The 19,415-nt window shown below is 41.7% G+C and overlaps 3 protein-coding genes across 11 annotated transcripts in view; 1 reads left to right on the top strand and 2 right to left on the bottom strand.

The window, feature by feature from the left end:
• filip1l (filamin A interacting protein 1-like) overlaps positions 1–4,205 on the top strand; it is a 35,429-nt gene extending 31,224 nt beyond the window's left edge. For all 3 annotated transcript variants that reach the window (XM_086040433.1, XM_086040424.1, XM_086040441.1), the window contains exons 5-6: positions 1–560; positions 3,624–4,205. The exon at positions 1–560 is cut by the window's left edge and continues 2,177 nt beyond it. In XM_086040433.1, the coding sequence (XP_085896559.1) occupies positions 1–560; positions 3,624–3,839 (776 nt within the window). In that variant the 3' untranslated portion in view covers positions 3,840–4,205. The remainder of the gene's footprint in view (positions 561–3,623) is intronic.
• Positions 1–12,084, bottom strand: part of ect2l (epithelial cell transforming 2 like) — a 29,069-nt gene extending 16,985 nt beyond the window's left edge. The window contains exons 1-21 of one of the 7 annotated variants that reach the window (XM_086040476.1): positions 11,925–12,084; positions 11,150–11,262; positions 10,909–11,071; positions 10,568–10,826; positions 10,293–10,476; positions 9,351–9,468; positions 9,089–9,254; positions 8,339–8,467; positions 8,177–8,269; positions 7,882–8,091; positions 7,712–7,815; positions 7,397–7,507; positions 7,233–7,319; positions 6,873–6,982; positions 6,628–6,775; positions 6,266–6,339; positions 6,016–6,172; positions 5,878–5,943; positions 5,717–5,805; positions 4,985–5,157; positions 1,309–4,897 (exon numbers count right to left, since the gene is read on the bottom strand). In XM_086040476.1, coding sequence (XP_085896602.1) covers positions 4,767–4,897; positions 4,985–5,157; positions 5,717–5,805; positions 5,878–5,943; positions 6,016–6,172; positions 6,266–6,339; positions 6,628–6,775; positions 6,873–6,982; positions 7,233–7,319; positions 7,397–7,507; positions 7,712–7,815; positions 7,882–8,091; positions 8,177–8,269; positions 8,339–8,467; positions 9,089–9,254; positions 9,351–9,468; positions 10,293–10,476; positions 10,568–10,826; positions 10,909–11,071; positions 11,150–11,262; positions 11,925–12,005 — 2,766 coding nt within the window. In that variant the 5' untranslated portion in view covers positions 12,006–12,084 and the 3' untranslated portion in view covers positions 1,309–4,766. Of the gene's footprint in view, positions 1–1,308; positions 4,898–4,984; positions 5,158–5,716; positions 5,944–6,015; positions 6,173–6,265; positions 6,340–6,627; positions 6,776–6,872; positions 6,983–7,232; positions 7,320–7,396; positions 7,508–7,711; positions 7,816–7,881; positions 8,092–8,176; positions 8,270–8,338; positions 8,468–9,088; positions 9,255–9,350; positions 9,469–10,292; positions 10,477–10,567; positions 10,827–10,908; positions 11,072–11,149; positions 11,263–11,924 lie in introns of those variants that run through there. The other 6 variants (XR_015088119.1, XR_015088112.1, XM_086040453.1 and 3 more) reach the window with 6 other exon arrangements.
• Positions 12,085–12,657: 573 nt separating this feature from the next.
• ccdc28a (coiled-coil domain containing 28A) lies at positions 12,658–15,983 on the bottom strand. Its single transcript, XM_086040411.1, has 5 exons — positions 15,453–15,983; positions 14,496–14,677; positions 13,856–14,010; positions 13,464–13,486; positions 12,658–13,354 (listed from the first exon to the last, which is right to left on the bottom strand). The coding sequence occupies exons 1-5, from the start codon at positions 15,644–15,646 to the stop codon at positions 13,300–13,302; spliced, it is 609 nt and encodes a 202-aa protein (XP_085896537.1). The 5' UTR covers positions 15,647–15,983; the 3' UTR covers positions 12,658–13,299.
• Between the last annotated feature and the right edge of the window lie 3,432 nt (positions 15,984–19,415).

The following is a 19,415-nucleotide window of genomic DNA, read 5'->3' as shown; positions in this document are numbered from 1 at the left end:
CCATCATACCCACAAGCGGAGGCCCGCCCAAACAGAGAATTACCATCATCCAGAACACTGCCATTTCCCCAAATGCGAAATGCAGGGGTTCCCCAATATCAGACAGGGCTTGCTCACCAGATAGGGTGCTCTCTCCTCTCACCATGGCTACATACCCCAGAGCCCTGACCCCTGACTCTTGCAGCTCTCTGACCCCCGACAGAGCCACGTCCCCAATCCAAATTGTTTCCGTCATAACGGGCACCCCTGACCGCAACGTCTCAGCTGAGCCGGTGGAGATAGCCGGAGGGCACGCCATCTTCCGTGTGACCCCCGAGCGCCAGAACGGCTGGCAGGTGCAGAGGTCCAACAGCTCCGGGCCAAACATCATCACCACAGAGGACAACAAAATCCACATTCACTTAGGGAGCCCCTTCGTTCAGAGTGTCAACTCACCAGGACTGCAGGAGCAGACCATCACTAACGGCAGCACTGCAACACTCAAAAGCAAGAGCAAAGTCACTAGTAGCATCATGATTAAGCCCAACGCCACCCAAACCCAACGGCCATCACAGATTACAGTAAGTAATGTTTATGACTGACCCTTATGACACCCTTCGCCACCCTCGACTTCCATCCCTTCACCCAAGTGATTCCATAAAACCCCCGACCCTGATCCATTTACACGTACGTGTCTTCCTTGACCCAGAGCTAGTTGTCTTAAGACTTGAGCTTTTGACTGTGGTTGCTTTGCTTTGCTCGGTCCCATTTGATTTTGACTCAGATTGGACTAATCAGAGTGCACGTACGTGTTGCAATTTACACTGTTTTACACCGATGTACACTACATGTCCTATTATCATACGTCTGAGTTTGTTCCTGAGAATTAAAGTTGTTCTAGTTTGTCATCCATGCTCACCCGCCTCATTTATTCACTGAATGCAGCATGTTTTGGTTGTGTGTAATAAAAAAAAAAAGTTTGTTCTTTAAGTTGATTTCTGCAGCATGTGCAGATAACATTTTTTCCCCCATTGTTGGGGTTGCAAATGCACCCACATTTTCAGTGATTATTACATTCATAATTATAACTTTTTTACTCACATTTTTCATGTCATTGAATATTCAAATTCATAAAACTGAAGTCTCTACCATAACAAAGAAATGCCTAAAACCTAAACTAACGAAGCAACGCAACAACTTGGAGTAGTTGGGACCGGTAGGATGACCGATGGACAATGAATGATCAAGCTTTTTGGATTTTGCCTTTGTACTTTGTATACCTCAACCATGCATTTGAAATCAATCATACGAGATTTGATTAAAGTGTAAACTTTAATTTGAAAAGTTTTTCAAAAATATATCGTATCCAGTCATTTAATTCAGCAACTATCGCCACTTTTGAGGAGGGATCTCAAACCTACCTGGACATTTGACATGGTTGTAAGTAGGGCTACATGGTATTGGAAAAACTTGCGATATACGATATGGTTGTTGAAGATAGCGATAGCGAGATTATTCTTCTTAAAGAAATTACATTTTCATTATCTAATGAAAGATTTTTTTATGCAGCAAAATAAGCAAGCTCAATGCATTCTTAGCTAATTAATTGTAATTACCCTAGATAATGTTGAACTATTTGGGTATCTGAATTTTTTCGATATATTGTGCAGGCCTAGTTGTAAGTAAAATTGTACTGCAATTTGCAGAGCTGGGCATTTCGACTATGTGACGTACTGGTCCACCTATGAAGAAATGCCCATTTTATAGGCGATAAACGATAGACGGAAACTTTAAAAAATAGTTTGACTAAGCATAGTCGGAAGCCTATTTTCTTCCATCTGTGTAATCAATGTAATCGTCTATTTTTTCATTGTCTTGTAAGTTACAGCAAGAAGGAACTCAAGACTTTTTTTCAAGACTCAAGACACGAATTGAATATTCTTCGATGGCCAAAGTTAGTGACCTGACCTGATCTCAACCCAATAGCAAAGCATCCCGAGGGAGGAACCTCAGAATTTTGTGATGTTAATGGGCTCCATAACCCAGGCTTTTTTTTTTTTTTTGCAAAGTACTGCAAATGCAATGTACTATGAAAACAAAAGTCTGTCTAAATACTTCTAGTCCAAACTGTATGCTCACTTTGGTAAAAATGGTGCTCCATCCTTTGGACATGAATCGCATCCACCAAGATGATGAGCAGGCAACCTTATTGGTAATGGGCCGTGTATGAATTCAAACTACACCGAATGCCAGAGTACAAAGGATGACAAGGGATGGGGTGTGGCTGTTGCAATACGGATTTTGTAACATTCATTCATCTACATTACATAAGTGCTTTAATGTAGAAATTGGCATGTGAGTAAGTAAAAACAAGTTCTTTGGCAGAGGAAGGATTACAATTTTCCCATTTAAAGCATACAATATGTGAAATTGACACAAAGTATTTGGCATAACAGCTATATCGTTATGAGAAAATACAAAACAATAAGGGAGTTAATCAACCCGTACCCATGCGAGAGTAAGGCCATGATTAAATCCGACATTAAATTGAACACATGCTATAGTAAGAGTCACAGCTGAAGAAACTGGATCCATTAGTAGGTCTGGGCAGGAAGATATGATGCATCCTGAACAAGATGCTATTCATTAGTTCAAGGCCTGAGAAAACTGAGCAGCTGGATCCGCTGTCTATGATTCACTCTGAATCGAATACACGAACGTTTCTCAACAGCTGCAGTGAAACTTCCTAAATTTCCAGAACGGATGACCGCAACCATGGCGACCAGAAGGCACACTAAAAGTATGACAACACTGGTCTAGGGGCTTAGTCCAAACATACCGCATCACATGCAAGCGGGCATGCAGACGCCATGAATGAGACCGCTCTCCTGCACAAGCACCAAAACAAAGCTTCTGTTTGGTTGCTATGGGAACAAACAGCAAGAGGAAGCTGAGCTCCTGTTGCAGCAATGATATGCCAAAGAAGAGAAGAGAATGCCATAAATCAATTATTGACACATATTCTGGTTTCAGCACTGAAATTTACAATGTCAATGTACACTAGTTTACAATGTAAACTATGGTCAGGCACACTTTGATTTCTCACATTAAGTACTAAATAACCAAACTGTCAAACTTTGGTTGAAAGTCTTCCCAATTCAATGTAAAACATGCAGTTGTTCTTTCCAGCAGCGTGACTGCGCACAAAATGAAAAAGAGGTTAAGAAAGAGTTCAACCAAATGTACTATTATTATTTTAAAAATCTCCATCCTTCAATTTCAGCCTCTCAAATGTGAATCTGATTTAGTTAGTCCTCATTATCTTTGTGTGTTAAGCCAAATAAAAATCATGGACATCAGCTGACTTAGGAAACCTGCTCAACATTTTTGCCCATTTTCTGACTTGCTTCATATCAAAAATTAACTAGTGATTGACACCACATAAAGACAACTACACCCATGCATGGAGTGTATCTGCAACGTCTACAAGGGAAGTGTTTTGTGGAACTTATTAAATGTGTTTGGCTCCACCTAGAGGTCATTTTTTTTGTGTGGTCTTCAACCAAACCAACTGCAACGTTTCTTGAGCTGCTTGTGGTACACTAATCTCAAATCACTTTTGTCTCCTCTCTGCGTTCTTTCAGATACCTCAAGAATCATTCCGACGCCCAGGGCCGACTCGGATCCCAAAACCAAAGGGCTACACGTCTGTAAAAGGGACAATCGGCAACGGGGCGCTGCAGATTAGGAGCCAGCCACTGCACAGTCCGCTAAGCGGGGGCAAAGATCAGGCTGTGCACGCGTCTGCAGCACACAGAACCAACAACAACAATCCAAACCTCGCCAACCGCAGACTCTAGTCTCATGTCATGAACAAATAGGAGATGAATGATAATATGAGCTTCAGGAGGTCACCTTGTATTAGACGTACTTTGTAGTAGCTGCTTGAGTTGAGTTCTCATCATGTCCACATCACTGTAACCCCTGGCGAAGTGTAAAAGGAAGGCTACTTGATAAAGCTGTATGTTGTGTATTTGTATTGATTTTTTTTTATCAATTAAAAAAATGATTAAATAATGACCGGAGACTAACTTTTTTTTGTGACAAGTGTCCATAATAATATACTACATGTAATAAACCGATGATAAAATGTAACTGCATCACACTTCCTAACAGTTTTTCTTTCCCTCCCTCTTGGTTCAATAAAGACCTTTTATATCGGAACACACACGTCTCAAATTCATTTTGATCATACATTCTGCGTCAGGATTGGCATATAACAAAACAAAGTGGTTCCTATTAATATTCAGAGCCCCCCACATTATCCACATTTTATGTAACAGACTTCGTCTAAAAGGGAATACTGTACATTCAGCAAGGGCTATGAATATTTACATTAAAAGATGAATTCATCAAGGCCCAATGTGTAGAATTTAGTGCCATCTAGTGTTGAACTAATAGAATGCATCGACCTAAGCTTGAAGTGTGTGCATTTTGAAGCACGTGCTAGACCGCATGTTGCAAGCCTACCACTTTGAAAATGAATGAATTTGAAAAATCTAAACATTCCACACACGGTCACTTTAATAAAAATGCAAAACAAATTCATGTAAATTTTAAGGGGGGGGAAAAGCATTCATAACTTAACAAAATGTGGAAAAAATATGGTCTAAAAACCTTCTGGATGCACTGTAAGGTTGTATATTAAAAAAGGAATCGTGATACATCCTAAACATTTTGACAGAGGTCCAACTTGTTGCCCAAACCTCCTTCTGCCCTGCTGCTGATCATTTGGATGTCAGAGTTGTTTGCATGGCACTGCTCAGCACACACAGGAAGTGATCCATCTCCTGGCCTCGCTCTGTGGCACAAACCCACGAGCGAGAGGGACCCTCCAAGATGAAGGCGTGCTTCACGTCTATGGAAATACGTGAAAGAGGTGAAGCACAGCGCATGAGCAGCAACATTGAGTATGAGAAAATTGCGTCTGTGTGTGAACACTTACAGCGCGAGTGTGTGATCTTCCTCACGGTCAGACTGGCAAGCGCCACACAGGCAAGGAAAGTGTGTGTGCTCCTATGCACTAGTGTGAAAGGTGTATGTTGCTTTTGCTTCTGTGTCAACATCAAAACATCAGTGAACAGGAAGAGGCTGACATCCGCCACATGCTCGTAGATCCTAATCAAACATGATCCACACGTAACTTCAAAGTTGTGATGTTAACATCTCCATCATTGGCAGTATTGACACAAATTGTATTCCTCCATGAGTGTATACATATACTGTATACATACATACACACACGAACATATACATATATATATATATATACATATATATATATATATATATACATATATATACATATATATAAATATATATAAATATATATATACAAATATATAAATATATATATACAAATATATAAATATATATATACAAATATATAAATATATATATACAAATATATAAATATATATATACATATATATATATATATATATATATATATACAAATATATATATATATATATATATACAAATATATATATATATACAAATATATATATATATATATATATATATATATATATATATATATACATATATATATATATATATATATATATATACATATTTGTAATATATATACACACACACACATGTATATATATATACACATGTATATATATACACATGTATATACACCATTTGGAACTTTCTATGAAATGGCCACCTGAGAGACTCTGGAATGTGTTCATTGGGGCTGTGTAGCAAATCAGCATCCTGACTGGTTATCAGCTGCCGGTTTCCCTCTCTGAGATTCTGCATGCAGCCACAAACAAACACTTTAAACTGCTTGTGTGTTGTCAACAAGAGAAGCAAATATCGTTCTACCGGACAGCCTCGGATCATCTGCTGGGTTTCCTCCAATAGCCGGTCTCTTTCACAGTTGCGTTTTAGCTGAAATGAGACAAAACATTGCTTTCATTCAGTTTGATGACAACAATACTCACTGCGTGTTTGACGTCCGACCTTTTGGATGAACTGTGTGTATCGCTGCAACGTGTTGAGGGCGGAGGAGACTTGAGTGTGATCAGGGTGACTGGCATGCGTGTGCAAAGTCAGAGCTTGCAGCAGCGTTGTGTACTCTTGGATTCTCCACACCGGACACAGCAGTAGCTCTTGTAAACTTAGGTAGCAGGCGCGCACATGAGCACAAACCCACATCCACACATAAGATGTGTGTGAACATCGCAGTTCAACAGAGCACAAGCGGGTTTACCTCAGCATGTGTGTTGCCAGAGTTCTGTCTGTTCTCTTCAGGAACGCTCGGAATGCTGGCTTTGTATCCCTGCACTGATTGGCATACATACAAAACATCCACATGTAGTACTGTGGCAACAAACAATACAGAAACCCTGCCTTGATAATTATAACGAAGCGCTGCTAATTTCACAAACTGTTTATTTATTTATCATCGTGGGTGTAGTTAACAGTGGTATAGAACTGCACAGCATCACACTGAGCTGTTTCTAATATTTCAGTTACCCCATCCGGCGTATGAGAAAGCCAACACAGCTGTTAATAAATAGCTCAGTGTAGAATACGTTGTAAAGTTCTTGTATTACAGCTCGCGGTCGTTACCTTGTCAATGGTACCGAGAGCGGTCGTGTAGTTGTTGAGGTAGTTTGTGTACACTCTGAGCTGTGTGCACAGTTTCAAGCACACGTCGCCAACACACTGCTCTGCCCCCCACTGCTGCAGTCTGGCATCTAAATCTGCCTTGAACTCCCTGTGACCAACAAACAGGCGGGAAATGTTCACAGAGACGATAAAAAAAAAAATAAAAAAAAAATCGAAATCAAGCTGAGTGTGCGGGTTGTGTGTACCTGTTGAGGTCCAATATTTTTTCAACGGGGCTCAGAATGACAAGCATGTCTGCAAAGCTGAGAATGGCTCTGTTGGAATTGAGGGCTGCTGTGAGAGGTTCCTGGTATGCCTTGAGCACAGAGGAGGTCAGAGGAAAACCAACCAATGAAGTATGGCGCATAACAATAGTACATCAACGCACCCACCTAGCAGCGTAAGTTCAGCCATTAAATAAGCAACCATGTGTCGGTGCAACCCAGAATGCAAATTGCTAAGTAATGAAAAACACTCTGTAGTATTTTCACGGACACAATAAATAGATGAAAGACTCGTGAAGTGACGCTCTTATCCACAATCATCGGGTTCATAAGAGGACACACCTTCACAATGGCGCTCAGTCTGCTGATGTACAAAACCTCACTGAGTTGCAACTCTCTGGCAACCACACCTCTCCAGTCCAGCTGTGTCTGAAAGAAGAAGCGAGCAAAGGTGAAGACGCGGCTGACCTCTGGCACAGGGAGATCAAATGCACGGCACATCACACCTGAGGAAGCCCCGACGCGGCAGTGACATTGCGCATTTGGTTTTCCTCTCTCGTCTCCTTCTCATCACTCCATTTTGTCAGGAAGGTAGCGAGAAACTCCAATGGTCTCGTCTGAAGATGCAAGACTAGTCAATTAATCGACTGTACGACTCCACAATGAGATGTAGACTAATCGCGAATCATTTTTTCATAAAAAAGAAGAGGTCGAGAAGGATTTTAATCAAGTTTTCGGCCCGCTCTGTCAAACCCCGTTAAGATCTGTCCCCCCTGCTGGTTTTACGATCATTGAACTGAACAGCAACTAGTCCTGTTTACCTCTGCCTGTTTGCTGAGAGCAGTGAGTCCCTCAGTAAGTGCCAGACTCAGGTCTTCGGGCAAACACAGATCCTCAAGACGCACGCTCTCCCACAGAGAATGACCTGTAGAGTGACCAGAGTTTACGAGACGCGGAGTTCCCACAAGCCGGCGAGGAGTGTGACACCCACCCAGGGCTCTGGCCCGGGCTTGAAGGCCAAGCTGCTGAAGCCGGAACTCCAGACAGTTTTTCATCTCCCCCAGTGCTTCCTCCATCCACTGCGCCTGTCTGCACCAGCCCAGCAGGACTGGCTCACTAATGTAGTTCAGCGCCGGGCCTCCTGGTTGCGGGTTGGAGAGCCCGAGGGCACCGATACTACCATCAGACCAATCGCTAAGGACTAAAGATGGGTCACAAACAACTGGGTTGAGTTCATTCTTGAATGGAATATGATCTGAATTACACTCTAAGACTACAGGACTCACTATTTTGAAAACTACCAGTGGCAAGACCCATCGGAGCCCAAATCTTCAGACCCGTCAGAGCCGCCAGCTTCTGCATGAGCGCCACACCTGAGGCTGAGAGAGATGAGCGGTTGAGCCCCAGAACTGCTTCTGAGTCACAGTGAGAAATTGCAGATCACCCACTCGATGCCGCGCATGGAGAGAAAATGTCGATCCCACCGCCTTGCTCGGCCGGGACCACCAGGATGGACAGTTTTCCCCAGAAATCTCGGTGGGCTGGAGTGAGGATGGTTCTGTCTGATAAGCAGCTGTCTGCAGGAACAAAATATTAACGTATGAATGTTGATCACATGAAAACAAAGAAATAACATAAGCCTCAAAAGCTCATCATGGTACAGGATTTAAAGTGAAAGTCAACCCAAAAATGTTCTCTACAAGAATAAGATATATGCAGTCCCACTAGTCTAAACACGGCATTCTGGTTAATATTATGTGGAATATGAGTTAAGCAGTAAAATCCACTTGTTTCTGTACATCTCACAGGGCGGCCATTTTGTCACTTCTGTCAACTGAAAATGGCATCACGGTTGCTCAGGGCTCAGGTAACAACCAATCATAAATCAGCTTAAAAAACAGGTGGGCTGTGATTGGTTGTTACCTGAGCCCTGAGCAGTTGTGATGTCATTTACAGTTGACAGAAAATGACAAAATGGCCGCCCCCGGAGATGGCTAAAAACGGGTGGATTTTGCTACTTAACTCGTACTACACAAACGCAATATTAATCAGAATGCCATGTTTAGACTAGTGAAGGCGCACTGAACATATTATTGCAAAGATTTTGGGGAGTGTTGACTTCCCCTTTAAACCACTCGATGAACTAAATGTTGTTCATTAGTCTCCTCTGGGTTTTCAAATGTTAAACGAATTCTCACTGTGAAAGAGGTGGATTTCTTCCGTTCCTCCTGGTGCTAACAGGCCAAGCCTTTTAAACGTGCGGCCAGAAACGGCCCCCTCCACCTGGGACGACAGAGCCGAGAGGGTCGCTTGGTGGTCATAGAGGAGCACAATCACGTCTGCCTTGGCGCCGCTCAGCACCAGCTACATGAAACACAGGCAGAAAATGACAGTGGCTGACTGCTACGGCGGTTTTCCCCACCATGTTGTAGTCATGTCTTTTTGAGGCTGGTGGATCACCTCGTAAGCAGGGATTTTATCGGAGACCAGCAGCAAGCTGTTTGCAGAATGGCTGTAGATGCTGGAGAGGTGTGGTGGCGCAGGGCTGGAGACGTATTTAGACAAGGGTCCAATTGCTCTGCTCAGAAAATTTCAAACAGCACCTGCGCTTATTAACAGTTACAAAATTGAGGAATGATCAACTTGAACTTTGCGCACTGGGGGCACAGTCATGCTGGAACGGGACAGTGCTTTGTCAACTTGCTCCCGCAATGTTTGAACTGTCCACGAGGTCACATTGCTGCTTATCTAAAAGCATGAAGTCGCTCTTTGTGGTGTTTGTCATAAATGAGGAGTACAATCCAACAGATTGGGTTCCTTCTTTCCTTTGAGGAACAATACTTTGAATGGTATACTACGCTACAAAGTATTCACAGAAATGGGAGCCATTGATTGCAAATTACATTTGTACTACACCCAAATGTAACTCATATTGTGATTTTTACAGCACTTTGCGCAATGGTTAGCATGTCTGCCTCGCAGTTCGGAGGTTCTGGATTCAAATCACAGCTCCTTTTCTGTGTGGAGTTTGTTGGGTACTCCGGCAAAAACATGCGCTGTATGTTAGGTTACTGAAGACTCTAAATTGTCCATTGGTGTGAACGGGAGTGTTACAGGTTGTGTGTATATGAGCTCTGCGATTGACTGGTGACCGTCTCCCGCCCAAAGTCAGCTGGGAAAGGCGGCAGCTCACCAGTGACCATAATCTTTTTAAAATTCATTCGCTCGAATTCAACCACAGATGAGTTTAATCATCAAAATTCTTAAAACAAAAAGTAAATGTTTTTTGTCTTCACTGAGAACTGCAAGCTTACTGTACCTTTTTAAGGGTAGTGTTCACGTTTAATTTATATTGAGCGTTGCGTATTATGCTTTCCGAATGTGGTTAGATCCGTTTCTGACCTGCCGGAGCTGTGCTCCGCATTCCGTTCCGTGCTCAGACCGCTGCTTGCGCTCACACTCAAGTCAGGAGGTCCAGAGGTCCTGAATATTGTCCCAAGGGTGCTTGCTCGGCTCTGGATGCTACCGCCTGCTGCACCCAACTTTGTGCTGCCACTCCAGGCTTTTCTGGTTTTCAATGCTATTACTGAAAAAAAGGAGGAAAATCAACATATGTTATATTTATTAGGCTACTTTTTTTGTTTGTTTTTACTTCACTCTTCACCGCTTTCACTCACTCTTCTCCTCGTGAATCTTTGCTCTGATCATCTGCCTGATTATTCTCTCTTTCAGTCTCTCTTCTTCTTCTTCCTCCTCCTCCCCATCATAAGGTTGGCTGAGTGTCAAGTACTGTTGTGCTGCCTCATGAGGAGTCAGCCTGTCCAGTGTGTTGATGCAGGCGATGAAGTGGTTCTTCCAAGCGCCAAACTCCTTTTCTCCAGGTGTGTACGGAAGAAACCAACCTTGTCGTACGCAGCGCCCAGCCCAGAGACAGTCCTATGGTTTATTTAAGACAAAATGATTCGACTCACTGCACATGTTATGCTGTATACAATTGTTGACCTTATGACCTTCCCACCTGTTCAGACAGAACTCTCCAGTGCCAGCTGACTTGGGCGGCGGAGCAGAGATCCAAAGGGGACAGGAAGGACATGATGTAAAGTGACAGGAAGCGAGGCAACGCTGCTGTGAAATCCACTTGAGTCATTGGAAGAATTTCGGTCAGCAGATCTCTACAGTACCTGCTCAAGAGACGGACACACCTCAGTGGACAGAGTTCTGATATGCGCATTTTACAGGAGGAAACCAAAGGGCTTCACCTGAGCTGAGGCTTGGTGCACCGTGTGAGCACAGAATGCAGCATGCGTTTCCTCTGTCGGTCAGTCCATAGATCAAACCAGTGCAGCACTAGGTTGATCCTCTCTTCAAATAACTGTTGGGGAACAAAATCATCAGCACTGGCACTGTTGTGTATTTCATGAGCTCCAAACATCAGTGAATTGGCGGGGGTGTGGGATGAGGGGCGGGGAGTGTGGAGGAAGAATCAGTCTTTTAAAAAAGAGCATATATACCGGTATACTGTAATTAATATATAATTTCAGAAGTGACTGACATTATCTCAACTATACACATTTTATGAGCTATTTTGTTTGCTGAATAAAATCTTGACAATTATATAGTTAAATGTACTCAAACACTAGCTTTTAGTGTACATTGTTGCAACGTAGTGCTATAGTTTTATTTTTGCAACGTAGTTATGCAGTAATTATATTTAAAAAAAAACTAAAACTTGTCATTTCTGATCATTCGAACAGGGTTGCGTTGGTTTGAGTGACACTATGACTGAAAACCATGCAAAACATTAAGAATTCACCAAGCAAAGATTATTTGAAATTTAAATGACAAAACTAGAGACTGAGCTACAGACAACTAACATGATCACTGCATGGTACTGCTGTTCTTGAAACCAAAATAAATTATAATGTAGGTGCCGATTATATAAAGACACATCAACAACTTCTGTAAAATTGGTTCACGTTCTGTATTTGCATATGTGTGCAAATCTTTTTTGTGTCGTGTTGCTGTTAATCTGACCTGCATGTTCTCTGTGCGATTGCTCAACGGAGTCCAGCAACTGAACCGAGCGCTTGAGTCGAGCTTCGTCTTCTTCTCCATGGATGATTTCTTTAAAAAGCCACGTGGAATCCTGACTTGGCACTCAATTACTAAGTATCGTCAACATATGCAAGTAACGTGTGGCTCCGGGTCGCCATGGATACGCATCAACACATTCCTTCGCACCTAAACACATCGCCCTCTTCGGCCGGCATCTTCACATTGCTGGTACGAAAAGCCCGTCAGCCATGTTTATTTGTTTCAGCCACTATTTTTGCTTGCATGTCAAACCCATTGTGGTCGTGTGAGCAAATTTCTAATTCGAGCAATTTTCTAATTCGTTTAATCCTAGATGGTGTAGTTTCATGTTAACAGAACAAGATGGCGCTTGGTGAACGTCTAATGAAAATTCAAATTCAAATGCAGTACGTACTGTACACTAAATGTTTCCCAGACTACATTGAGCCAAGGCATGTATTTATTTACATTAGAAAACATGTCACACACGCCCTAAAACAGAAATCCACCAAAATGTGGATGCATTATTTGTTGTCAATATAATAGGCCAATTAAATAAAACGATCATTCCCAGCCACATACCTGATGGTCTCTCATGCAACACTGGTTAGCAATCCACGCACTGGATTGTACTCCCACAAAGTAAAGCTAGTTGAATTTCCTTTTGAAGAGAAATTACAGAAATGATGCAGAATGTTTGAGGAAATTTGTGATTCACATTTATTTATTTAAAAACATCAGCATATGTTTGTTTTTTTTTCACAGTTCAAGCTGTAAAGATAATACATCCCCAAAGTTAACTGACTGACAGTCAAAGCAGCAGGTGATTAATTATTACAATTAGCATGTGGAGAAGTAGACAATTCATTTAAAGCAATAAAGCTTAAATCACTGCATAAGAAATTAAGGCATGATTGTGAAGTCAATATTTGGGTTACTGGGGCTGCTTGCAGCCAAACAGGGAGAACATATACGGACACAAAATAGCTCATCTTGATGTTGAAAGTGGTTAAACATTTTTTTTCGCATGATAACCACACTTTGATTAATCTGTTTGATTATATGCTGATTGGTCTGATAATATAAAGTGCAACAAAGTGCTATAAAATAATTTGCAGCCAAACAATCTGTTGTGAAGTTCATTCAAATCACTTTGGTTAGAATGGAGCACTTTGTCTGTAACAGCAAATAGATGCTGGTGACATCAGACAAAATGGTAAATATTAGTGCCTAAACTACGAGGATCTTGGTGTTTAGTACGATTAGATTGGCAGCACCCTCATTCGCCTCTCATGGGCGACAAGCAGGTTTCCTGCAAAGACTGGCGGACAGGCAGTCACACGCTGGCAGACCTGGGAACCTCCTGGCTGTCGGTCAGATTCAGTTTCTGGCTGGTAAGGCAAGTTCAGGGAGAACACAAGCACATAGGAATTCCTCTAACTCAACAATAAGCATGAGGTCACATCTCACGTGAGGTCGTGCAGGCGCCAACAAGGATACATCGATGAACTCAACTCCTCCAGCTGAAAATGAAAATTATAATTAGCTTCTCTTTTGTTTTTTTTTCACAACTATAAGCATATGACAAGCCAACTATCTGTTGGTTTTCAAGGGGTTGAGGTCTGGGGACCAAGATGGGCATGGGAGGAGCTACATTTTGTGTCTGGTGAACCATTTCTACTATTTTCAGTATGAAAGGATGCTACTGCAATGTAAAAAAACAAATATTTGATTGTAAGGCTTTTCACACAGCTTAACCAAGGGTGTCAATAATTATGGAGGGCACTGTTTATCAAGATTACTAGTGAAGAAAAAGTTCCTTCAAACAACAATGCGAGCGGTGCTCCAAGACTTTTTGTACAGAACTGTGAAATGTCCAAGGTTTTGCTTACATTCAGAAGCAACTTGTCCATGTTGGTGTCCCGGGCTGTTTTTCTCTGGTCCTCTTGCATCTCATCTTCCTCGCCGTACAGGTCAAAGTGCAAGCGGGCCAACTTCTCCTGCATCTCCCGAACATGCTCCATCTGTCCAATGGAACACTCATTACCTGAGCAAGACAAGACAAAAGAAACGCTCGTAAATTCTTTCGTATAACTCGCTGTTCCGAGGAAAATACTTGAGGCTGGATTTGTAATGCATGTCATAATGACATTTTTGTGCCTACATCTTTTAGCTTTTTTTTGTCTTTTAACTTGTCCATTACACATGCAGACTTCCAAAATGCAGATGAACAAACCAAGAAAAAAGTATTTTTCATTTGAGGACGAAGAAAGATTTTCACGAGCCCCATATCGGCAACAGGGCACTAAATGAGATTTGTAAACATTGACCAGGGGTGGAGAACTAGCTGAAGAGGCATGATTCCATTATGATGACATACTGTTTTTGTTATATTTTTAATATGTATATCAGATTTTATTTTATCTTAATCCTGCCATGTCTGATTTGTGCCACTTGAAAAAAAAAAAAAAAAAAAAAAAAATAGAATTGTGTCACTTGAGTCATGCAGTGCAACTCCTTAGGTCAGCTCACCAAACGCTTGCAGTTTCCCTGAGTGGAAGTCGTTGAGAAGGCTGAGAAGTCCATTTTCCATCTCCTGCACGTCAGAGACATCAGTCAAGAACGAGTGCTGGATGATGGGTGCAGCCTGGTTCTGATTTGGGCTGGGGCGAACACCGGAAACCATTTGATACTTTGCTTTGTCACGAACTCCCCTGGAAAAAAAAAAATTACAGCATTAAAGCAGGCAGGTCAAGCATACAGCCCCCATGCAAAAATTGGCTACAGTGGCAATACTTCAGTTATTCGTAGTGTTCAGCATTCTAGGATTTAATGATTAAGTATAACAAGATTGCATAGTTCTGGAGTTTAAAAAAAGGATTTTGCATGAGGCTTAAGAAATATTATGGTTCTTAATGTATTGTAAAGTTCACTAAATCTAAAGGATGCTCGATACTACTTTTTCTTGAGACCGATATGAGTACCAGTATTTTCCTTTTGAGTACTCAATGGTACAGAGTACCGATACTTCTAGTACTTTTGATACATAACTTTTCATTAAACACCATGATAAAAAATTGTGACCCTTTTTGACCCAGATGATCTTTCATCTGTGTCCAACTGCCACAGTATAGCGCCAACTACTGCCGAGGAAGACTTACTCAATTGTCAGATTTTGGGGGGTTTAAGTATCAGTGGTTGCTATCGGCAGCCTCAAGGAAACTTGATACCTTGAAATATGACCCTTATCGTCCTTATACTTATACGTGGTATAGGTGCTCGCCCATTCCTAGTAAATACAGTGTTAAACTTTTTATGTACATGTATTGTGTTTAGTGTAATGTTCATTCATTTTCAAAGCTGGGATCTTTCCATGCCGTGTCATGGAAATAAACCAGGCACATACAAAATTAAATGTGGCCCCTGAACTACAATCCAGTTGACACCTTGAAATCAAAGTATTACATGGTGAGCACATGGTGCTGCTACCTTCTATTCTTGCTCTTCTGGCTGGAATGAGGGCCCGTGCCGTGGATGCAGCCGACATGTTTTCCCCCGGTGGAAGCACTGTGTTTGCGACCAGAACCGCTAGTGGGAGTCTGGGCTGCCTCTGTTATCGTAGCCGCCACCGCTGGGGTCGTGGGGGTCCTTGGGCTCTTTCTCTTCAACTTTCGCTCCTCCATAACGGCGGGCAACGGTGCTGGCCAGTTATCAGGCTCGAGTGCACGTCATGACAAGCCAGCACTCGGCACAACCGCCATCAGAACAGAACCAGAACACACATAACCATAACCGGAATCTGTAAGGTCCGATATTAGATGCATATGACACGCTAAGAAATTGAGGTAAACAAGATCGTCAGTTAACGTCCGCAGCCTGGTCGCATGTCTACATGAGTGAAACAATCGAATTAAACAAACAACAACAAAAAGAACACCAGGAAATGGACGCTTATTTCTTCGTCAGATCCAACACGAGATACTTCCTGCTTTTTCTTCTTCTTGTGGTGTTTAAACAATGGTGGGAAAATAACGTTAAAGGACCATTACCGCCCTCTACTAGTATGGAGTGCGAATCAAATATGCTAAAAACTACAAGGAATAAATGGCCTCTTTTGACCAGATCTTTTGCCTTTAAAATCGAATACAAAATTTGAACACAGTTCTAAAGTGTGCTATTCACTCCATCGTATTCAAATGTAATCCTGCATTATTGTTTCTTGTTTTCCGTCTCTTGCTGTCCATCTCTTCATCTCCACCCCACTCCGTGGTTTAAAGGACAAGGGTGGTTTCCAAAATTGTTGGGATAAGCCAGCCAATGAATCACCATATAGTAGTCAATTCTATGCACAATTTTAATTCAAAATGACAAACTCAATGAGGAAAGCTCATCATAACAGTGACTCCAAGTCCAAACCGCATTATACTGTACAGAGGCCGCTTGAAAATTGAGCATGATGGACTGGGAGAAATGGGACAACCCGTCAGAATCGACATCAAAAGAGAAGAATACTTACATCTAGAGTGTAAATTAGGTTGACTTGAGTTAATTGCAAGTTCTACCAATGTCTACAACTTTTGCTTTATTTTTTGGTCTGTAACTTTGACGAGATTAGTGTGTTGTTGGGGTGAGTTTAGAAAACTTTTTTTCTCCATATCACTCAATCTCTTTAATTGTGGTGCCTTTTTTAGTTCGCTAACGAGTGACAGTCTCCCTTTCTCAGATGTAGTAACTGCCAGTAACCACAGGATGTCGCTCAACGAACACTCGATACAAATGTCAATTCACCAAAAGATTTCGTTTGCAAATTCTACAACTTGTCTACAACTTTTGCTTTATTTTTTGGTCTGTAACTTTGACGAGATTAGTGTGTTGTTGGGGTGAGTTTAGAAAACTTTTTTTCTCCATATCACTCAATCTCTTTAATTGTGGTGCCTTTTTTAGTTCGCTAACGAGTGAGTCTCCCTTTCTCAGATGTAGTAACTGCCAGTAACCACAGGATGTCGCTCAACGAACACTCGATACAAATGTCAATTCACCAAAAGATTTCGTTTGCAAGTTTGTCAAATTAATTTAAAGTGACCAGATTTTTTTGAAACATTTCTTTCGAATGTTTAGTTTACACATTTAAAGTTATGGTATTTGTATGGCGTGCGAGGTATTCTGCATAATTAAGAGGGCACCATCACATTATAAAAAGGTAAAAACATTCTGGTAAAAGTTGCAGAACAGTCCGGTGAGAGCATTTTCTCGGTCCACTTGACGTCCCTCTACTCTCTCTTGCCGCCTTTGTGAGCTTGTGTGTTTGTGCTGCGTGACAGAGACCGAGTGAGGTGAACCATGGCTAAAATTCCACAGATGAACACATTTAGACTGAGTCCTCACAGCCATTAGGAGATGCGCGGAACATAATTGCAGTGTAGGATGCTGTTTCGAGAGCTCGTTCATTCCTTTCTAATGCTGTTTGAATTATGCATTCGATTTCAGATGAATGACAACTCATCTAATTACACACTTCCTCTTGCTGCTAATTCTAAGTTACCTGCTGTTTTTTTAAAAAATCTTTTTTGGCTTGGGATGAGAAAACAAACCCATGTTACTTTATTTGGACGCATTAAAGCTACTCTATTATTTCACAAGGCAAATATATATTCACCTTGTGGAACGGCCAAAGTTGTGTTTTTACTTATATCAGTTGGAGATTGTAAGAGCTATGAGATCTGCGTAAGGTCTGCTGTGCTAAGCAGAAGGTTTCAAGAACGATAGTACCATTATCATAGCAGATGTAAACTGCCATTAGACATGTTTTCACATCTTTGGATGCCACTCTCACTTTTGTAACAGCTGTGACATTATGCGTTGTCATTGTCATTTATAGTTGCCCTATAGGGACCAGTCTAAGATGTACCCTAGATGAAGAGTAGAGTTGCAGAAATTGAATGGAAGGATATAGTTGATACTACACATAGTTACTCCTTACGGACTTTGCTTACTATGTTAATTGGACATCTGAAACAAATCATACTACTGAGAATTTACAAATTTAACTTGACTCAACAAAATGCCTTTTGACCCCTAAAGACTATTTCACTGGATGAAGTACACAGAGTGAGAGAAACAAATTAGGTCCCAGCCACTGACAACACAACAGCAGACTTAAGTGCACCACATCCATCTGCTTCTAGGGATTAACAGAAAAATATAATAAAAGTCAACTTAATTAGCTCTATAATGTTAAGATTAAATTTATAACCCCAAATGAAGGCCTAGCCAGGCCCTTACTGCTCCATTTCCCCCAACCCGCCACTCTTTTTGTCTTCAACTTTGGACTCCTTCCCACTCAATCGCTTGTCTCCTCATCACTCTGTAGAGGGTCCAGCTGACATTTTGTCTGTCCTCTGCCTTGAGGGGGTCCAGGAGATGCAGCCGTTCTTGGCAGGTCGCCACAGAATAGCCGAGGGTTCCCGATCGGGGCCTCCTGGACAAGGAATCAAAAGACGACATCATAAAGTGCGCCAGTCAGAAACACTGCACACATATTATGTCTGGAAAAAGTAACTTTTTTAGAACTCATTTGAAAGGGTCAGCTTGGAGGACTTTTGGAGGGACACACGCACAGCAAGCAGTAATGGCCACAAAGCCCATTTTTATTTGTCTTTTTCTTAATCTTGCTTTGGTCTCTTAATTTTTTTTCCAGAGCTCTAACTGCACGTTACTCGCAAATAGTTGTGCATACAGACAAGAGAGAAAGTGATGATAGATGGACAAGAGGAATGTTGGATGGCAGGTCCTAACATCTGGATACAAATGTCTCCCTCATCCCTTTCAATCCATTATCAAACCAAGCCTTCACCTTGCTTAATGATAAGGGATAATAATTATGTGAGACAGCCCCTCTCTTGCCGATCGCAAGAACACACAATGGTGGCTTGTGTGTGCTCGCGTGTGTGTGTGTGTGTGTGTGTGTGGAGGAGGGGGCAGGGGGGGGGGGCGTGTGTGTGTGTGCACATACGCGATTATGCGCGAGTGTTTGAATAGATCCTGTTCAAACGGTGCAGTCCCTCCAGGGGCAAATTGTTATGGATGTGGTGGCGCTCAAATCACTGTTATTTGGTTCCTTTAAAACAAACTAATTACAGCAATCGCTGTGTGTATGTGTGTGTGTAAGTGTGTGCACTCGTGCGCATCAATTAGTTTCCATTCCCTTGACTGTTTGTTTCCACCAGTTTCTTTAGCGTGCACTTGTTTACTGCTGCAGCTGTTGCACATCACTTTGTTTTCAAGCACAACAACAATGACATCAATACTTTGCGCCCAATGCAAACAAGCCATTAAAGGTTTGTAATCACAAAAATTATGTTTGCTTAAGTGCCACAATTAATTGAAATGCCCAATAAATTAAATGTAATCGACAATTATGCACCGATAAATGGACCGAGAATTTTTAGTAAA

This window comes from Filicampus tigris, chromosome 1 (genome assembly GCF_054856515.1).
Source record: "Filicampus tigris isolate MCC_2025a chromosome 1, RoL_Ftig_1.0, whole genome shotgun sequence".
Lineage (NCBI taxonomy): Eukaryota > Metazoa > Chordata > Actinopteri > Syngnathiformes > Syngnathidae > Filicampus > Filicampus tigris.
This window is presented reverse-complemented; position numbering and strand designations above follow the sequence as displayed.